Source organism: Agelaius tricolor, unplaced genomic scaffold, assembly GCF_023055355.1.
Source record: "Agelaius tricolor isolate 1412-34295 unplaced genomic scaffold, bAgeTri1.0.p SCAF_5, whole genome shotgun sequence".
NCBI classification, from domain to species: Eukaryota; Metazoa; Chordata; class Aves; order Passeriformes; family Icteridae; genus Agelaius; species Agelaius tricolor.
The window spans coordinates 27,223,117-27,239,194 of record NW_027269265.1 but is presented as its reverse complement, the minus strand read 5'-3'; the positions used below and the strand labels follow the sequence as shown (position 1 = coordinate 27,239,194).

General features: G+C 38.1%; 1 protein-coding gene across 4 annotated transcripts; it reads right to left on the bottom strand.

Annotated features, from left to right (window-relative positions):
• Positions 1-1,003: 1,003 nt before the first annotated feature.
• Positions 1,004-13,829, bottom strand: DTD2 (D-aminoacyl-tRNA deacylase 2). 4 transcript variants are annotated; one of them, XM_071426936.1, is made up of 6 exons: positions 13,583-13,729; positions 13,061-13,142; positions 8,429-8,498; positions 6,178-6,454; positions 2,504-2,597; positions 1,005-1,734 (listed from the first exon to the last, which is right to left on the bottom strand). In XM_071426936.1, the coding sequence occupies exons 2-6, from the start codon at positions 13,070-13,072 to the stop codon at positions 1,720-1,722; spliced, it is 468 nt and encodes a 155-aa protein (XP_071283037.1). In that variant the 5' UTR covers positions 13,073-13,142; positions 13,583-13,729; the 3' UTR covers positions 1,005-1,719. The 4 variants fall into 4 exon arrangements, with proteins under 4 accessions (XP_071283035.1, XP_071283037.1, XP_071283033.1 ...); XM_071426934.1 differs by lacking the exon at positions 13,061-13,142 and having other exon boundaries at positions 1,004-1,734; positions 13,625-13,829; XM_071426932.1 differs by lacking the exon at positions 13,061-13,142 and having other exon boundaries at positions 1,012-1,734; positions 13,583-13,825.
• Between the last annotated feature and the right edge of the window lie 2,249 nt (positions 13,830-16,078).

The window sequence follows — 16,078 nt, the reverse complement described above, 5'->3', positions numbered from 1 at the left end:
GAGTCAGTTCTGCCATACAAATTCCAGACATAGTGGAATATCTATACAGTCACATATGCCTCTGAGCTAAATATTTTCATTCTTTCAGCTTTATAATCCTCAGTGACTCTAGAGGAAGAAAAAAGAATATAGGCCTTTGAATTCAGTGGGACTGTCCATGCATGAGTAAGAATCATAGGACTAGGGGCCTGGTTTGAATCAAATGTTACATCACCCAATAATTAAATAGCAAACAAAACCAAATTCCGTTACATTTTAAAATCATTAAGAAGGGATATCTTTGTATTAATTATAAGATTACCCATTTTGTTTTACTTTCTGGAGGCATGTAGAACCCAATAAATCTTGGCCTGTCCTAGCTTTTGCAATGCTTTAGGTACCAATATTGCTTTTTTTACAAACTGAATATCAAAAATAATGCATATTTTTATGCTACAATACTGCTTAGGCTTCTTTTTATTCCCAACACGGTTCCTTTTTGTACTATCACAAAATGCAAGGCCTGAGTTCCTGCCAAGAAATTACACAGTCCTGCTGTTATTTTAAATCCTAAAATGCAAATAAAACTATTATGCAGGCCCAGATAATGTTAGATACAACTACCAAAATGGAAGGGGGAAATAAGAAAGTTAGATCTAGGGATGGATTGCCAGCTAAATATGAAGGCCTCCCAAAAACCTTTTACATTCAACATTAATCCAAAACTTTCATCAGAACAGTCTCTTTTCTAATGAAACACATCTAAATAGCATTAAGATCCTTTCTTGCATATTTTAAACACATACTGATGTAATAGGGCATCTGTTATGGCACGTACACCAGTAAATATAATTAAGGTGAATGGAAAGCAATGTTAAATTCAGAGTAATGAGATACATATGAACTAGAGCAGTAAGACAAGAATGCCATTTATTTGCACTCCCATGCTGTCTGGATCACTCCAATTTTAGAAATACTATGAGGTGTTATTTGTACTAATACCACACTGTGCATTGAGGTGCTCAAAGTGCTTTGTGAACCTTAGCTTCAGTCACATTTGTGAGGCAGAGGCTAAAGTAGGAGGTAGTGAAAGGCAACTTCCTGTAGCTCCAACAAAGGTGAAGAGAGGTAAAAGCATACTGCCTTCTAATGGAAAAAGAGGATCAGAGATGATGTTTTACTTTTAGTGAAAGGGGGAATACCCAGTGGTTTTAAACCTCTTTCCCCCCATTTTGACTCTTTCTTTCAGATCACAGATGGAAAAAGTAGAGCAGAAAATTGCTTTGCCCAAAGCCACACACTGGCAGCAATTGAACTAGAAGACAACATTGGTTTAAATGGAAAATGTGCAATATATTCATAGTATTTGGGCTATTCTAACTGCTGTTTCTTTCTCTTGTCCACATACACCATTTACTGTTCAGCTGTAACTGCATGGCACTTCTGGTAACAGAATCTTTTGAGAATCTCAGAGGATTTCCAAGTTCTGAGTTGCTTTCAAGAAGCTTCAAGAAATGAAGAAGGAATAAATAAGAAATACCAAATTCATCAAGTTTTGGGTGCTGTTTCCCCAAGAACAACATTAAGAAGGAAGCTCTGCTTTCTGTTCTTGTCCAGCAATTGTGACTCTGATGTTTAGAATAAAGCAGCTGGTGGATCTCCCAGACAACCCAGTGCTGTCCCACAGTGCTGTGCAATACATTAGATGGTGATGGTCATTGTTTTGTTCCATGTATGGTCTTAAGGATCAAGACACTGAAAACAAAAATAGATAGCCATTTATTAGATGATAATTGAGACGCAAAGAATTTAAGAAATTAAGTCAGTCACAACAGAGTTTTGTGGCAGACCTCAGGTAATGAATGCCTGTGCATTTGTGAAGACCACTGTAGCAGTGGCATACTGCTACTCCAGCTTCCAAAGAGAAACAATGTGTTTGAAGGAGTCCATAGAGAAGACAGGAACAGAAACTAAAAGCAAAAAATAATGGAAGCTTAAAAGAGTCATCCCTCCTTCTCCAAAAAAGCTGTTTTATACCAGAGGTGAGACAGAGGTCCAGCAGATTGTACTTTTAAATCCAAGTAGATGTGAAACTTTGTTCTCGAAGAGGAGCTAAAGAGCAGTTGTTGCATTGAGTCACAATGAAGAATTTTTGTGGAGCTTTTGTGGTAAATGAGATCAGACATCACAGATGCATTAAAAGTCCTGGTGAAAAGCACCACAAAGGCTGGCTGATATCCAGCAGCCCATCAAGTGGCTGCCATTTCAACATGGGGAAGCAACTGTCTGCAGAAACTGTTATGTGCAAAATCTTGTTACAGGCAAAAAGAAATCCACCCTATGTTTAGAGTCACACCAAGTTTATTTTAATTGAAACCGTAGCAATTTAATAAAATAATTATTAGCAGTCCAAATATAATTATTGCAGAAAAAACAAAGGAAATAAAAATAAAGAAACTGTACATAAGGTCTCACTAATAATAATATGGTAAAAATTGTTATGCATGCACTATTTAGTACTTACCCTCACCCCTCTTCCTGGTGTCATGCTTGACCTTTCACCTCCTTGTGTTTCCACCTTGTAGAGGGAGCACAGTGGATCATCAGCATCTGGAGTTCTGTGCCTGCAGAAATAGAATGTTGATGTTTATGATTTCTTCTTTCTCTCCTTTTTTTGGCAATATCTCTCACTAAGGGTTCTTTTTATACATTTTCTAATAAAGTTTTACTCCTTGCTTTTCTTTAATGGCCTGCAAGGATGTATTTTTCTTTCTGTTAATCTTAAGTGGTTTGCTATATACTCATTCTTTCTTCTCTTTTTTATCCCTAAGAATAGTTTTGCCCAGCTCCAGGTTTGTATTTCTTCAACTGACCATTGGCAAGTTGTTTATAGCCTTGGAGTGTCCAGTGCCAGCCTGTACCCCATCTCTTACTATCCCATGCCTCTACTTTACACTGCAGTTGGTGTCTTCACTTCTCAAAGTTCCTGCTGGTTTAATAGGCCTATATTTCTGTACCCTGTAACGCCCTGTTAGAGTCTTACATATTTAATTCTACACAGAATAAATACTAATTATTAGTATCTGTATAACAACTGTGGTTACACATAAAAGTAAAACAAATTAGCCATAACCTCCTGTCCTTAGAAAAAAATTTGTTACTGCCAAATCAAATAAAACCAAAGAGAAGCCTGAGGAAAGTTCCTGTAATAAGCCTCCATCCTGAGCTCTTGGAACACTTGGGACAAGGCCTGTGGACTGTCACTGGCAGTAGCAATACATTTGCAAGTATTACAGGGCTACGTGCTGTTTATTAATTTCCAATTCTGGATTAATATTTGTATGTTGTAAATTCATATGTTGCATACTCTATGTAGCAGCAGAGGTAAAAATTTCCAGAAGGGGCATGGAAAGGAAGCAGGAATACTGCTGGCTAGCATGGGAATTTCCAGAAGGGGCATGGGAAGGAAGCAGGAATACTGCTGACTAGAAAACAGCCCCTGAACTCATTAGTGAGTGTTTATGAGCCCAGTTCATAGTCCACACATGCTCAGCTTCAACACACTGGGTGTGTGCACTGCAAACAAGGTCACAAAAACCTGATATTGCAAATTCCTGCCTGGCTGTTGAATTGGAGACATAACAGCATAAGGACAACTCCTCACTTTATAGGTTATTTCAAGGAAGTGCGGAATAGTAAGCATCTTCTAATGGACATTCTCTAAGTATAGAAAGACATTCTCTAAGTATAGAACAGGATAATTATATGAGGTTTTGTCTAGTCATATTACAAAAACTATTTAAAGCAGAGTCAGGTCATCTGTTTAAAGCATATATTCATGGTTGAAGGGAATAAGCACTTGGCTTAGAAAAAGTAATTTTAATCAATTTTTTTATCAGTAGGGTCCAGCATGTTATTCAGAAATGGCTTCCTTCAGTAAATGGATTGTGAATCAATAGTAGATATAAATAAAGCAGTACAAAGGGAACAGCATTCAACAAGCTGCCAATACCTGGAGCAGAGGATGGCAGAAATCAGTATTCCAAGATGGATACACAAATAAATCAGAAATGGGCAGATAATACATAAATATCCACCTTTTTACAAAAATTTCAGAGTTCTGTCTCGCCCTAAGAACCACTGAAATGTACATTAGTTTTTATCTGCTTTATATGACAGACTGCTATGAGATAGAGTTTGGTTTGAAGTCTTTTTTTCACTAAACGTTTTCAAGCTTATCCCTCTTAGAAACCTTAGAGTTCTTTAAATATAATTAATTGCCAGGCTGCCAAAGATCTTTCTGGAGACAGGAGGTAAATTAAAAGCTGCAGACTTTGTATTATGTCTCAAAGAATCAATTCTCAAGATACACTAAATACCCACAATTCCTGTAAGGTCTGTGAAAAGTGGCATTACTCAGCACTTTTTAGAATTTGACCTCCAACAGAAAGAGGAATTACAATGTTTTTTCAAGCACACAGATCATAATGAATTTGTATTAGTTATTTGCATCAGGACAATATTATTTAAATCTTGCTAGTAGGAACTTTGAACATGACTCATACTGTGTCTATGATAACTGTTAATTATTAATGAATAAATATGTCATGTGGGTCCTAATAGCTAATATTTCCAGGCCATTTGTGTAAATGGTTGTTTTCAACTGCAACAATGTCAGTTGCCAGGAATTCAATATCCCTATTTATTTAATAATTATTAAGCATATATTATGCTAACCTGAGAAAAAAAATCATTACTCTCTTATCAAAACTGTAAGTTACTTATCTGTTTAAAAATGTGATTCTCATGGCATAGTTTGAGCCTACAGATTATACATTCAATGTTTTGTACAAAATGAAGATAAGGACAGAGTATTTGTAACTACTGGCCTACAATTTAGGATTGTGCAAGCTGCCATACACACTAACCATAAGGTTTTACATTTCTTCCAGAGTAATTTTTTATTCAAATGACAATTCTGGATAATTGCTGCAAACCATATAAATGTCTGATATCACTTTGAACCCTTCTGAACCATAATGCTGCATTAAAAAGAGAAACTTGATTCACAGGATGAACACATTTGTATCAGTTTTGAATTTGCCATGTTTTAATATAGCTGTTCTGTTCTTACTGCCTTTCCAGACAGAATTTCTCATGATATCTTCTTAGCACCATCTGTGAATAATGTTTATAAAAGAACTGCATAGGGGGTCAGCTGGGAAGGGAGCCCCAAATGTACCAACACTGCCTATAAAAGGAAAGCTAGTCTCTGCCTAGCAGCTTCAATGGACAAAAAGCTGGAAGGAAGCAATGGGGGCAGAGGGAACAATGAAATGGCAATGTACATTGTACCATCTTTACTTTTGTTTTCATTTGAATGTTTCTGTTCTTTTCCTGAGGCTCTGTTATGAAAGAATTGAGTAGACAGCAAGACCACAGTAACAAGGACATAGACCAAGCTATAGCAGGCAGCCTATCACAACACATCAGAGATTTCAGAATGCAAACTTCAAGCAAGCAATTCAGTGATACTGCTGGTTTCTAGATGTGCCTCACTTATTCTTCCCTGCAAAGCCCATGATCAGTCCTGTACTGGCTTCAGTCTCCCATCCTTACACACTCCAGTTGAGGGGGGTGGACTTTCTTATTTAGTTCTTACTCTCTAAGAGGCTAAAATTCATTGAATTTGTTTTCAATATATTAGTTAGTTAGAAAGCATTGTCATTTTATAGATAGAAAACATAAAGGTAAAAATTGATGTAAATACATCTAAGGTATTCTTTTTTATCTATAAACCACTTCTTCAAGCTGTACATGTAATACTTTTTTTCCTTATTTTTTAGTTAAAAATGATTGCATTATCCCAGTTTTGTTGATAAACATTTTGAATTATTGTGTCAATATTAACAAATATTTTAACCACACCTCAGATGTGAATGAGCAAAAAACACATAGTCATTATAGCAAAGGAGTCTCAGGCATCCTCCTATTCAATAGGATTGGCAAAACCAGTATAGATGAGTGAAAGCCTTTTTTAAACTATCTCCCAAGGCAATCAAGCACTTTAATGCTTAGGAGAAAAAAAAAAAAACAAACCAAAACAAACAAAAGACACCAGTACTGTATTTGGGATACAATTTATTTTTTCAAAATTCAATCAGGTGAGTGTAAGGTCCATTTGTATCCAGTTTTAACACCTGCCTGTTTCCATATGTGCCACGCTTGACAAGAACACCGGCCTCCATGCATTTGGCATTGGCAGCCAGTTCTTTTTCACACAGAGTCACAAACTGAGAATAAAGTTCCAACCCTTTTTCTTTTTCAATGTTTGCATGGTACTGCATCTTTCTTCCCTTTGGTTTACCACCTAGGGTAGCTTGTGGTATGATGAGTACGTCGCCGGGTAAATCAAGAACAGAGACAAACTCGCCGTTTTCATTTTCACTTAATTTAACATTCAACAGCGTATCGACTGCAAATAAAAATAAACTAAGAGTTAGTATTGCTGAAGTGAATTAAACAGAACACCATAAACAAGAGCCAACAAATATTTTGACAAACCACTGAGTAAAAGAAACTCTTTATTAATGAACTGAAACATGGACAATCAATAAATATTTAACCAACTAATACATCTGAGTATTGTGACGAATGTGAAAGATATTAATATTATATGTCAAAAGTTCTAGTTTTGGGGGAAGTGATTGGCTATCCAAAATCCTAAAGTTGATTCTAGTTGGACACCCCCAAAAGAACCCAGGATGCAATTAGTGAGCCTTCCTTAATTGCTTGATACTCAAATAGGCAGCATTTGCACAACACTCCACAATGTAGGACACACCATCCTCAGTGCACTTTGGAGAGCGTTTTGCCCTGACTCTCTTTTCATTCTGGTAGCAGCAGTTTGCAGCAGGACCCAGCACTGATCTGAGCTGAAGGCACAGCTCCACAGTTTGGTCTCAAGTAGAGCAAGTGTCCTTCAATGCTCCACTCTGAGACATGCAGCTACCAGTTTGTCACTTGAGACAGGAGGTGGGCAGGAAAGTCAGATGCAATTTGGCTTATAAGCCAGACCACAGAAACTTGCAAATAAAATCAATGCATTTACTAACTTTAGATTTTCTAGTGTTTCTGTAACAAATCAAATCATTACCCAACTCTGTAAAAGCTGGGAGGATACTAGTCATGCCTCCAAAACCTAAACATAAATGTTTAATGTTGTTAGAAGCAAAAACAGATGAGTTGTGATTCAGGAACCAAACCCACACACTTAAACAGATTCAAAATATATTTAGGAAACAATATTCTCTAAGAGAGGCACTCAAGAAGGATGGTCCTAGATGAATCTCCTGACAGGAAACAGAACTTTCTTTTTCTGGCCTGTTTTAGCTGCCCCACAGCTGAAAATATAATTATTCTCAAGTAACATTCTCAGGGAACTCTCACTAGCACAAAATAAATTTTTATATCATAAATATTTAGCATTATAAAAGGACTGTGCCCTCCAAGACCCAGAGAGAATGCCCCCCAGGAGTTGCTCTCAGCAGTTTTAATAACACCTGTACTTGTGCACTGTTGGTCTCAGCCAGCAGCCTGAAATAGACTGAAATAGTAAAATATTGTGACATAATCTTTAGCCAAATCACTAGTATCAGCCAGCCACAGAAAAGGGGCACTTTTATCTGGAATATGCATCATCACAGAATTTCCCAGGGGAACCAGTGCTACTGATGGAGGAAAGGAGGGAGAAGAAATGACATAAAAGTAAAAAAAAAAAAACCAAAAAAACCAAAAAACCAAAACAGAACCAAAAAAATCAAGCCAAAACAGCACCAGGTAAAGACAGAAATTGCTACTATTTGACCTTATACACAGCATCTTCTCTGTTTCAATGTAAATGTTAAAGTGCATGTGGAGAAGAAGACAAGAATTGCAGACATTGCTGTTATTGCTTCTGAACCAGAAAACTGCTCATGCTAACAGTGGATGTTACCACTGAAGTGAGATGGCAAAGACTGTTTCATTATCCACACAACTCCCTCTACCGGCTATGATTTGAAATATTCTGCACATATAGTGAGATCAGTGGCAAAACACTTATCAAATCAAGCCATGAACTATTTGAAATTCAGTTCTGTCCTGGACTGAGGACAGAAGACAAGTTATTGCCTGACACATGTAATATGTTAAACAGCAGGTGCAGCATTTTCTTTGTTTGCCAGAATGTTATCAGGGGAATTTGTTTTTTATGTTGGTCATGAACAGACAGACAAAGAAACAAGAAACTGTCAAAAGAAACAAGACAGACCAAACTCTTCTTTCGGCCAGGTAATTGAGTTAGAATAATGCCATTTCATGGCTTACCCAAATGGCTGCTACCTTCTCTGCCTCAACTGCTTTTCTTCCTTTTCAAACAATACAATAATGTATATGGATTATATCATACCAATTTTTGGGACAAGATCCTCATCAGCACCTTTGAAGAAGCATATGTAGATAACAAGCCCTCTCTGGATCTACAAAAGATTACAGAAAACGATGTCAATGTTTCTCATAATCTACAATGCATGCTTATCATTAAAGCAGTTTCCAAAATTACAAAACCACATAACAAAGAGTAGTTTTAGTTATTTAGTACAGCTTCAGACATTGAGTTGACACCCCACACTGTGGAAGATAAGATATATACTCATTATTTGCAAAATGCTTCTACATACAATTAAGACAATTTATTAGCTCCATGTGAAGCCAAATTTAGTTGGAATGTAGAGTGTACAGTATTAACATGGATGAGGTGGCAAGATGAATTAGTATACTTAAATCCAGCATAAGAAATAATTTAAGCTTTTTTCCTATCAAACTTACAGCTAAAATCAATTTTCAGTATGAGCTATGATATTATTTCCAATTATGAAACATGAAAAACACCACAGGACTTTGGTCAAAGAACTGAATTTTATTTTGATGTTGAAAGTAATCTAGTACAATATAATTCTGAAAAAAAACATGGAGTCTGTTAATTAAATATTTAAATATGATGACCAACAACTGTGAAGTTGTTCAGAGTTTTATAAAGTTGTTCAAACTACTATTTATAAGCCTGGGTAAAATCTAACTGGTGAAATGGAACTTTTCAGCTGACTGGTATAAAGAAAGGGATATGCCACACCTTTAGCATTCAGAGCAACTACTTGTAAGAACTATGTATTTGAGGGAAGAATTAGGCCTCACCTGAGGAGAAAGCAGAAGAAAACTCCTGTGTAGCTTTTCTGCTCACTTGGTTAGTCCATAAGGAATGCACATGCACCAGCCATGCTTTATTAAGCCAGACTGACAGGCTGTGCAGCCAGCAGCACCTATGTCTCATGCACGAGTGTACCTGCATGGCTTAACTTCTCTGGGAAAAAACCCACAGCATTCACAGGCAGACAGGATCCACAGACAGTATATAAAGAAACCTTCCCACTGCCTTGTCAAGAATAAGTATCTTTTTAATTTGGTTTGAGGAAACAGAAACGTCAACTTGTGAAATACCACTGAAGAGATGTTAAATAGATTGGCACAGGAAGGAGTTATTAATGCCATCAAAGCAAAAGGATAGAAAATGTGAGTAGCTTATAAAAAATACTTAGCAAAAAAATTTTCCTCTATTTGTTTTTTCCCCAAATGATAAAGGTTTTTGGTAAAGAAATCTTAGCTATACACATGAGATTTTTGTCCCTTTGTTATTGCAGAGATTAAACAAAATGCTCAAGGCAATGACTGAGAAATGCTATGCCTTCTCAACTATTTTTCTAGTGACTAACTTCTGAAAAAAGAGAACACTCTTCCTAGCCAAAATGTCACATGCTGAGAACTTTGAAAAGCTTCAAATGGCTTCTTTTAAAATACTTTTTTTGGTACAGTCTCACAGCAGTAACAATATTCTGCAAGCAGCTCATTTTAAAGACACAAAAAGTATGTAAAGTGACCCCTACAAGTCATAAGGCCAGACAGATAAAGTAAAATACATCATTATTTTTTCCAGCCTCTGCTGTTATTTGATGTTTGTTTTTGAATAAACCATTTATCACAAGATGAGACACACATATTGAAGAAAATTAGAAGGACGGGAGGTTAAATTAGAAAACAATTAATTCAGAGACAAGTTAAAGCTGAAAGAGGATACCTCTATTTATACTGCATGTTCATGGTCTTCTAGAACACTTTACAACCATGATAAAGTTGAAAGCTATGCACCTATTAGTAAGCTGAAACTTATGGTTTCAACTATGACTGAAAACTGTGGTTCAACACGTACAGCCATGTTTCAACCCCTGGTTAAGTCCTATTTTATTCTTTAGTTTTCTTAATTGAATAGAAGATGTAAAATTAAATGCAATTACAAGACCTAACCTAATAATAACATGTGTCAGACTGACCTTATACCAGTCTTCCAAGAGTCCTAAGACTTGTGCTCGTTGTCAATGTAATGTGTAAACTTTCTGAACCAAAGCAAAACCATTGCCATTGCTGCAGCTCCTCTGTAAGCTATCAAAGCCTAGCTGACTGTTCCTCAGACCACTATTTAATGCACAAAAATTCAAGCAAAATAACACAAATAAGAATATCATAAATTCAACATGCTGGTGTGTAAACAGCCACTGCAAGGAACCTACTCAGTGACCGGACAGGAAAGCTGTGCTCTATAAATGCCTACATAAATAAACCGGCAAAGCAAGATACTGTGCAACACTGGCATTTATTATACAGTGTCTTAAGAAATTATCAGATCAGGCAACCTGCTGAACCAGGTCATGAAGGGCTGAAGTACCCAGCCCCAATGCCATACAGACAGCCTTAGCAACAGTGTCCAAATGCTGCTTTTTAGCTCTTTTGCAGGAAAAGACAAATAACTCTCACCCTCCTTACTAAATACATTCATCTGTACTTTTTTCAGGATTTCATTAGCAAAACTGAAATATATTCTGCAAAATATTATCTCCACTTTTTACTAATTTTTCCTCCAAGAAAATGCAGTGGATAACAAAATCTTTTTAATTCTTAGAAAGTCAGTTTGTGAAACTACCTTACATAAATTATTCTGTGACATTTCCATTTCAAGTTCAGATTTACTACCCTCTGGGAAGATTTCTTCATATTTCTTATATTCAGTGAAGCAGAGAGATGACATCATCTGCCACAGGTCACAGAACAAGTCTGTGCCTGGTATTTTGCACCTCTTTTTGCCATAGTAACCAGAAAACAAGTCAAAGGAAATAAGATAAGGAAAAGACAGTTTTCCTTGCATGATGTGTAGGCACTTATACTTTTTAGCTGAATATTCATTTTATGTTTCTTTTCTCTCACAGTTACAAAATACACCAAACCTTACTTTATTTCACCTCTACCTTTACAAGAAGAATTCCTTTTTTCTTCCTATTTTGTTGTATACATAAACCTTTTATGCAGGGTATATAATCAAAATTCCCCATAAACAAGACATCCTATGTGCAGTAAACCTCAACAGGCCAAAAAACTCAATCATGAAAACACAATGAAGGCAGAGATTCATGTATAAAGTACACTCCTAACCTTTTTGAAGATAAGGAACATCTGCTCTGAAGTTCCTAAAGTACCTACAAGGGTCTCTTACTGCTCAGAAGCTATTCAAAGCCACCTACAATATATGCCACTTATAGTATGCTAGAAATGTTACAACATGAGGTCCTACTTGTAATTGGTCATAGAACATCAGGAACACACTGGTTGATGTAAATAATAGTTGATGATGTCTGTACTTTTTTATTTTTTTGGTTTTGCATTGACATGCAAAAACAGGGAGTAAAATTACCCTACCAGAAAATGTCAGCAGCAAAATTTCCTTCCAATAACCTCTAAAGTAGTCGTACTAGAGAAAAAAAAAACAACAAACAAACAAACAAAAAAAAAAAAAAAAAAAAAAAAAAACAAAAAACCCAAAAAACCTTCCAATTGGCTTTTTTTCTGAATGGTGACTACTTCTTGTTAAAACAGACTTCTCTTAAAAAGCCCCAGGTACTCGGGAAAGATTTCCAAGTACCCATCTCAAATATTAGTAAGGTTCATGTCTGAAAAATATCTGCTGGAGACCACCCAAATCTCTTTCAGACTCCTTTAGTGATATCTATTACTTTCCTAGTGATTTTACAAATTAGAGCGATAAGCTACATAACCTCCTTGCAGCAAAGTTAATCATATCTCTCAACCACAACATGTACCTTTTAAAATAGTTTAAAAGAAAGACAGCAAAATTACATTTCTGCTTTTCTTTACTAGATCTACAATTACTTCTGTGATTAGCAAGCCAGAAATAGATTATTTCTCCTATAGTTAATTGATGCTGGGCTAAGAGAATTTTATTGTAATTAACCTTATACTGAGAGGCTAACAATGCAGTATACAGAGACACACTACATCTGTGAAACACAGTAGCTCTGAGATCACACCTATTTCCTCCCAGTAAAACATTCTGGCTTCCCAGACCATACTGCAGAAACTAGTTCTGCTGGATCCACCTGCCCCTTCTGAACCAAGAGAGAAATGTCTTAAGGCTAATATGAAAGGCAAAGAGTGTACTCTTTTCAGATGTGCTGAATGAATGCACAAACCCTTTAACCATGCTAGAGCTTTTACTTTTTAAAATTTATGGAAGTGACTGTATTAAGCCCCTTCTGTTGTAACAGTCTTTAAAAAAGGCAAAAGGCCAAACAAAAAAACCCATGGGCTAAATAGTTGACAATGGGCAGAAATGAGTTATTCTAGTGTAGGTAACTCACAAGCAGTGACAAGTACAGCAGGTCAGTGCATTCCACAGGGCAGCCTTCGTGCTTTGGTAAAGAGCCCTGGGCTGCATGCACAGCACATCGACCAAAGAGTCTGCAGACCTACCTACCTTCCCCAGCAGAAGACTGTGGGAGGAAAAGGGGTAAAATACAATGTTTTCCTTAACGTGAGTGGTGGTCTACATACTAAATTTCATTTTTAGTTAGTGTTCTGGAAACAAACAAACACACCAAACAACATCAGAACTCCTGCTGCCATAGTCCCATAGCCCTACCTCGCCTTTCATCTCCAAGTTAACACTATCTCACACCAAACAAAGCCGACAGCTGAGCCCCCCAGCCAAGGCTGTAGTGTTTCTGTGAGTGTATTTAAGAAAAGAAGGAACAACACAGTCAGAAGAGAAGCGTGTAGTCGTGGAGCAGTCATGATCCTGAAGAAAATTCTGCCTGCGGAGCACAGGGAGAGAGAAGGAGCAGCAGAAAGAAAGCGCTGTGCGCCTCCTGCTGCTTGTCCCTTTGCCGAAAGAGCAACCTTTGCTGACAACCAGGGGGCGAGGAGAGCGCTCTGCAGTGGAAACGAGACGAGGCTGGAACACGGCCCGAAGCGCAGCCAGCCTAGACAAGGAGCGGAGGCTGCTCCCCTCAATGTCCGAAGGACCCCCCCCCCCCCCTCCCCGCCGGCGCACACGCGCAGGGCCCGGAGCACTTTCCCGCCGGCCGCCCCGCTCGGCTCCGCTCCGCTCCGCGGGGGGAAGGCGCGATGCCGGCGGCGGGGGGCGGCCCGCGGCCCACGTTACCTCCACCCACTGCGCCTCGGAGCCGCTCTCGGGCGGCCGCACCTGCAGGCGAGCGGAGACGCTCTGCTGCAGCAGGGCCCGGGCCCGCGCCGGCCGCGCCGCCGCCATGGCGAGCCCGCAGCGCTGAGGGCGGGGCCGGGTCACGCCTTTCCGGCACCGGCACCGGCACCGTCTGGGGCCCGCGGGTCACGGGCGGCGGGGAGCGTGAGCGGGACCTTGTGAGCATGGATAACCGGGGGCTTATGATCTGCCCTCCCTATGGAGGCGGCTGAATACAAGCTTTGGAACAGAATTAAACAATTTCTACAGCTCTACTTACCGATGCCCCAATAGCTAGCAGGAAAGCGGGCTTTGGTTTATTTTGATGAGAAATGAAAGATCTCCTTGTCTTTTGCTGGGGAAATGTAACATGCTTGTGATAAGAGCGGCATGCTGTGTAGTTTATGCATGGGAAAGAAAGTCTGAATACTGTTTGTTATTTCTTCTGTTCATTACTTGTTTGTGCTTCGGGTGGCTGAGATCATTCTATCAAGTTGGCGTATTTCTCTTCAGTGGTACTGCTTTGGAGCAGAGGGAACAGAAAACACAGTTAAAAGGGATCTGGATATCTAGTGATCCAAATCATCTGGGAAAAAGAAGTGCATAGTTTTGAAATGAGCTCCCACTGCTAATGGGAGAGGTTAAAATATTGCAAGTGGTTGTTTTATTATCTTCCAGGTTTTTGGCTACATACCCTGATACTCCTTGAACAGCTCCAAAACTGGAAGAGTTGTGTCTTTCTCCCATACATGAATTCTGAAAGAGACAAGTTTTGAACAATACTGCATTCATTCACGTCAGGATAGAATGATATGGAATTCAGTATATCTCTCCAAATTAATTTTATGACTGGAGATTTCATTTTTACAACAGTGTTTAAAAATATTTTTTTAAATAAAAAAGTTAATATATAGCAGTGTGAGTAAGAATCTGAATTTTAATACCTGGAGTCTGTCATAGAGTGAGATTACCAAAGATCCCTATTGAACAGCAAGGGCCAATATGCACTTCTGAATAATCAGTGTTACACATAGGGATATATATAAAAGAAGATTCTTGATGTGTGTTCAATGAGGTTGCTCTTCCCAAAGCAAACCTTCCTGGAAGAATGTGAAATTGCACTAGGTAGTGTAGGAGTAACTCATTTTTTGTACGATGTTTTTATTCAAACTTGGCTAATTTTATTTAAAGTACCTTCTGTTCGTTTACTTGAAAGCTGTATCCCCAGACTCATTAAGAAGAGTTTAATGAGGTAGAAATCCAGTTAAAATGAGAGGGTTTTCCAAATATATTTGCGATATAAATTGATTGTTAAGGAAAATGGATTTTGCTTCAGTCTTAGCAAATTATAACAAGCAGATTATGGAGGGTTATTAGTATATAAGGATATTGATTGTTATTTGGTGCTGTGCCATTATTTACACCAGGGTATGATGGAGAACATTTATTCATGTGCAAGTTTCAATACAAATGCCTGTGAAATATTGCATAGAAAAAAAGAGTATGACATCATTGTTTATGTATGGATTCTTGGTGGAATTATGTTGTATTTTCCTTGGGAAGCCAAGTAATTCTGTTGCACCTTGAATTTCTTAAATCTTACTGGCTTATTGTTAGATTAAGAGCCTCTCTTTTTAGGCCAAGGAATGATAGTAAACTTGTTGGATAAATTTTAGGCATGGATTTGGATTTGACTGTGGGTTTTATATTAAAAAAAACCCCACATCCTGACATCTGAAGCATATATCCATGCATAAAATATATTGGTATTTTTATCAGGTACTATATAAAGACATTTTTTCTGCATGTTTTGGATTTGACAGTTGTCCCAGAATATTTCCTGTATCTTCTCTGCTTGTTGTCACCAGATCTGAAAGTAGGTATTTTGAGAATGGCACCCAGAAGACATTTCTGGTTATTTTCAGATCATTTCTCTTTCAGAGGGGCAGATGGCAGTCTCACAAATTGCAGCGGAGGTGTGTTTTTTCCCTACCCTTTGTGGGAGTGGTTAAGTTCAGGGAGTGTTTGGACAACACTCTCAGGCACATGGTGTGATTCTTGTGTCCTGTGCAGGGCTAGGAGTTAGACTTGAAGATCCTGATGGGTCCCTTCCATCTCAGCATATAGTGTGAATCTATCATATTTGGAACAAATCCTCTTGTCAAGAAGTGGGTGGATGCTGGAAGGAAACTCCACCTGTGTGGGGACTCGGCTTTCTCCTTGTCTTTCAGTACCAAAATGATCTCAAGCAGTTGAATTCTTCCCTGTGGATGGTTGTGGGGTTTGTTTGTTTGTTTGATTTTTGTGGATTTTGTTTGGGTTTTTTTTTTGTTTTGTTTTTTGGGGTTTTTTTTTTTGGGTTTTTGTTGTTACTATTAAGTTTGGTGTTGCATACCATTTGGCAGTGGCAGGAGTTGACTGCACCTTTGACGGGACAGGATGTATCTGGGATGTTTT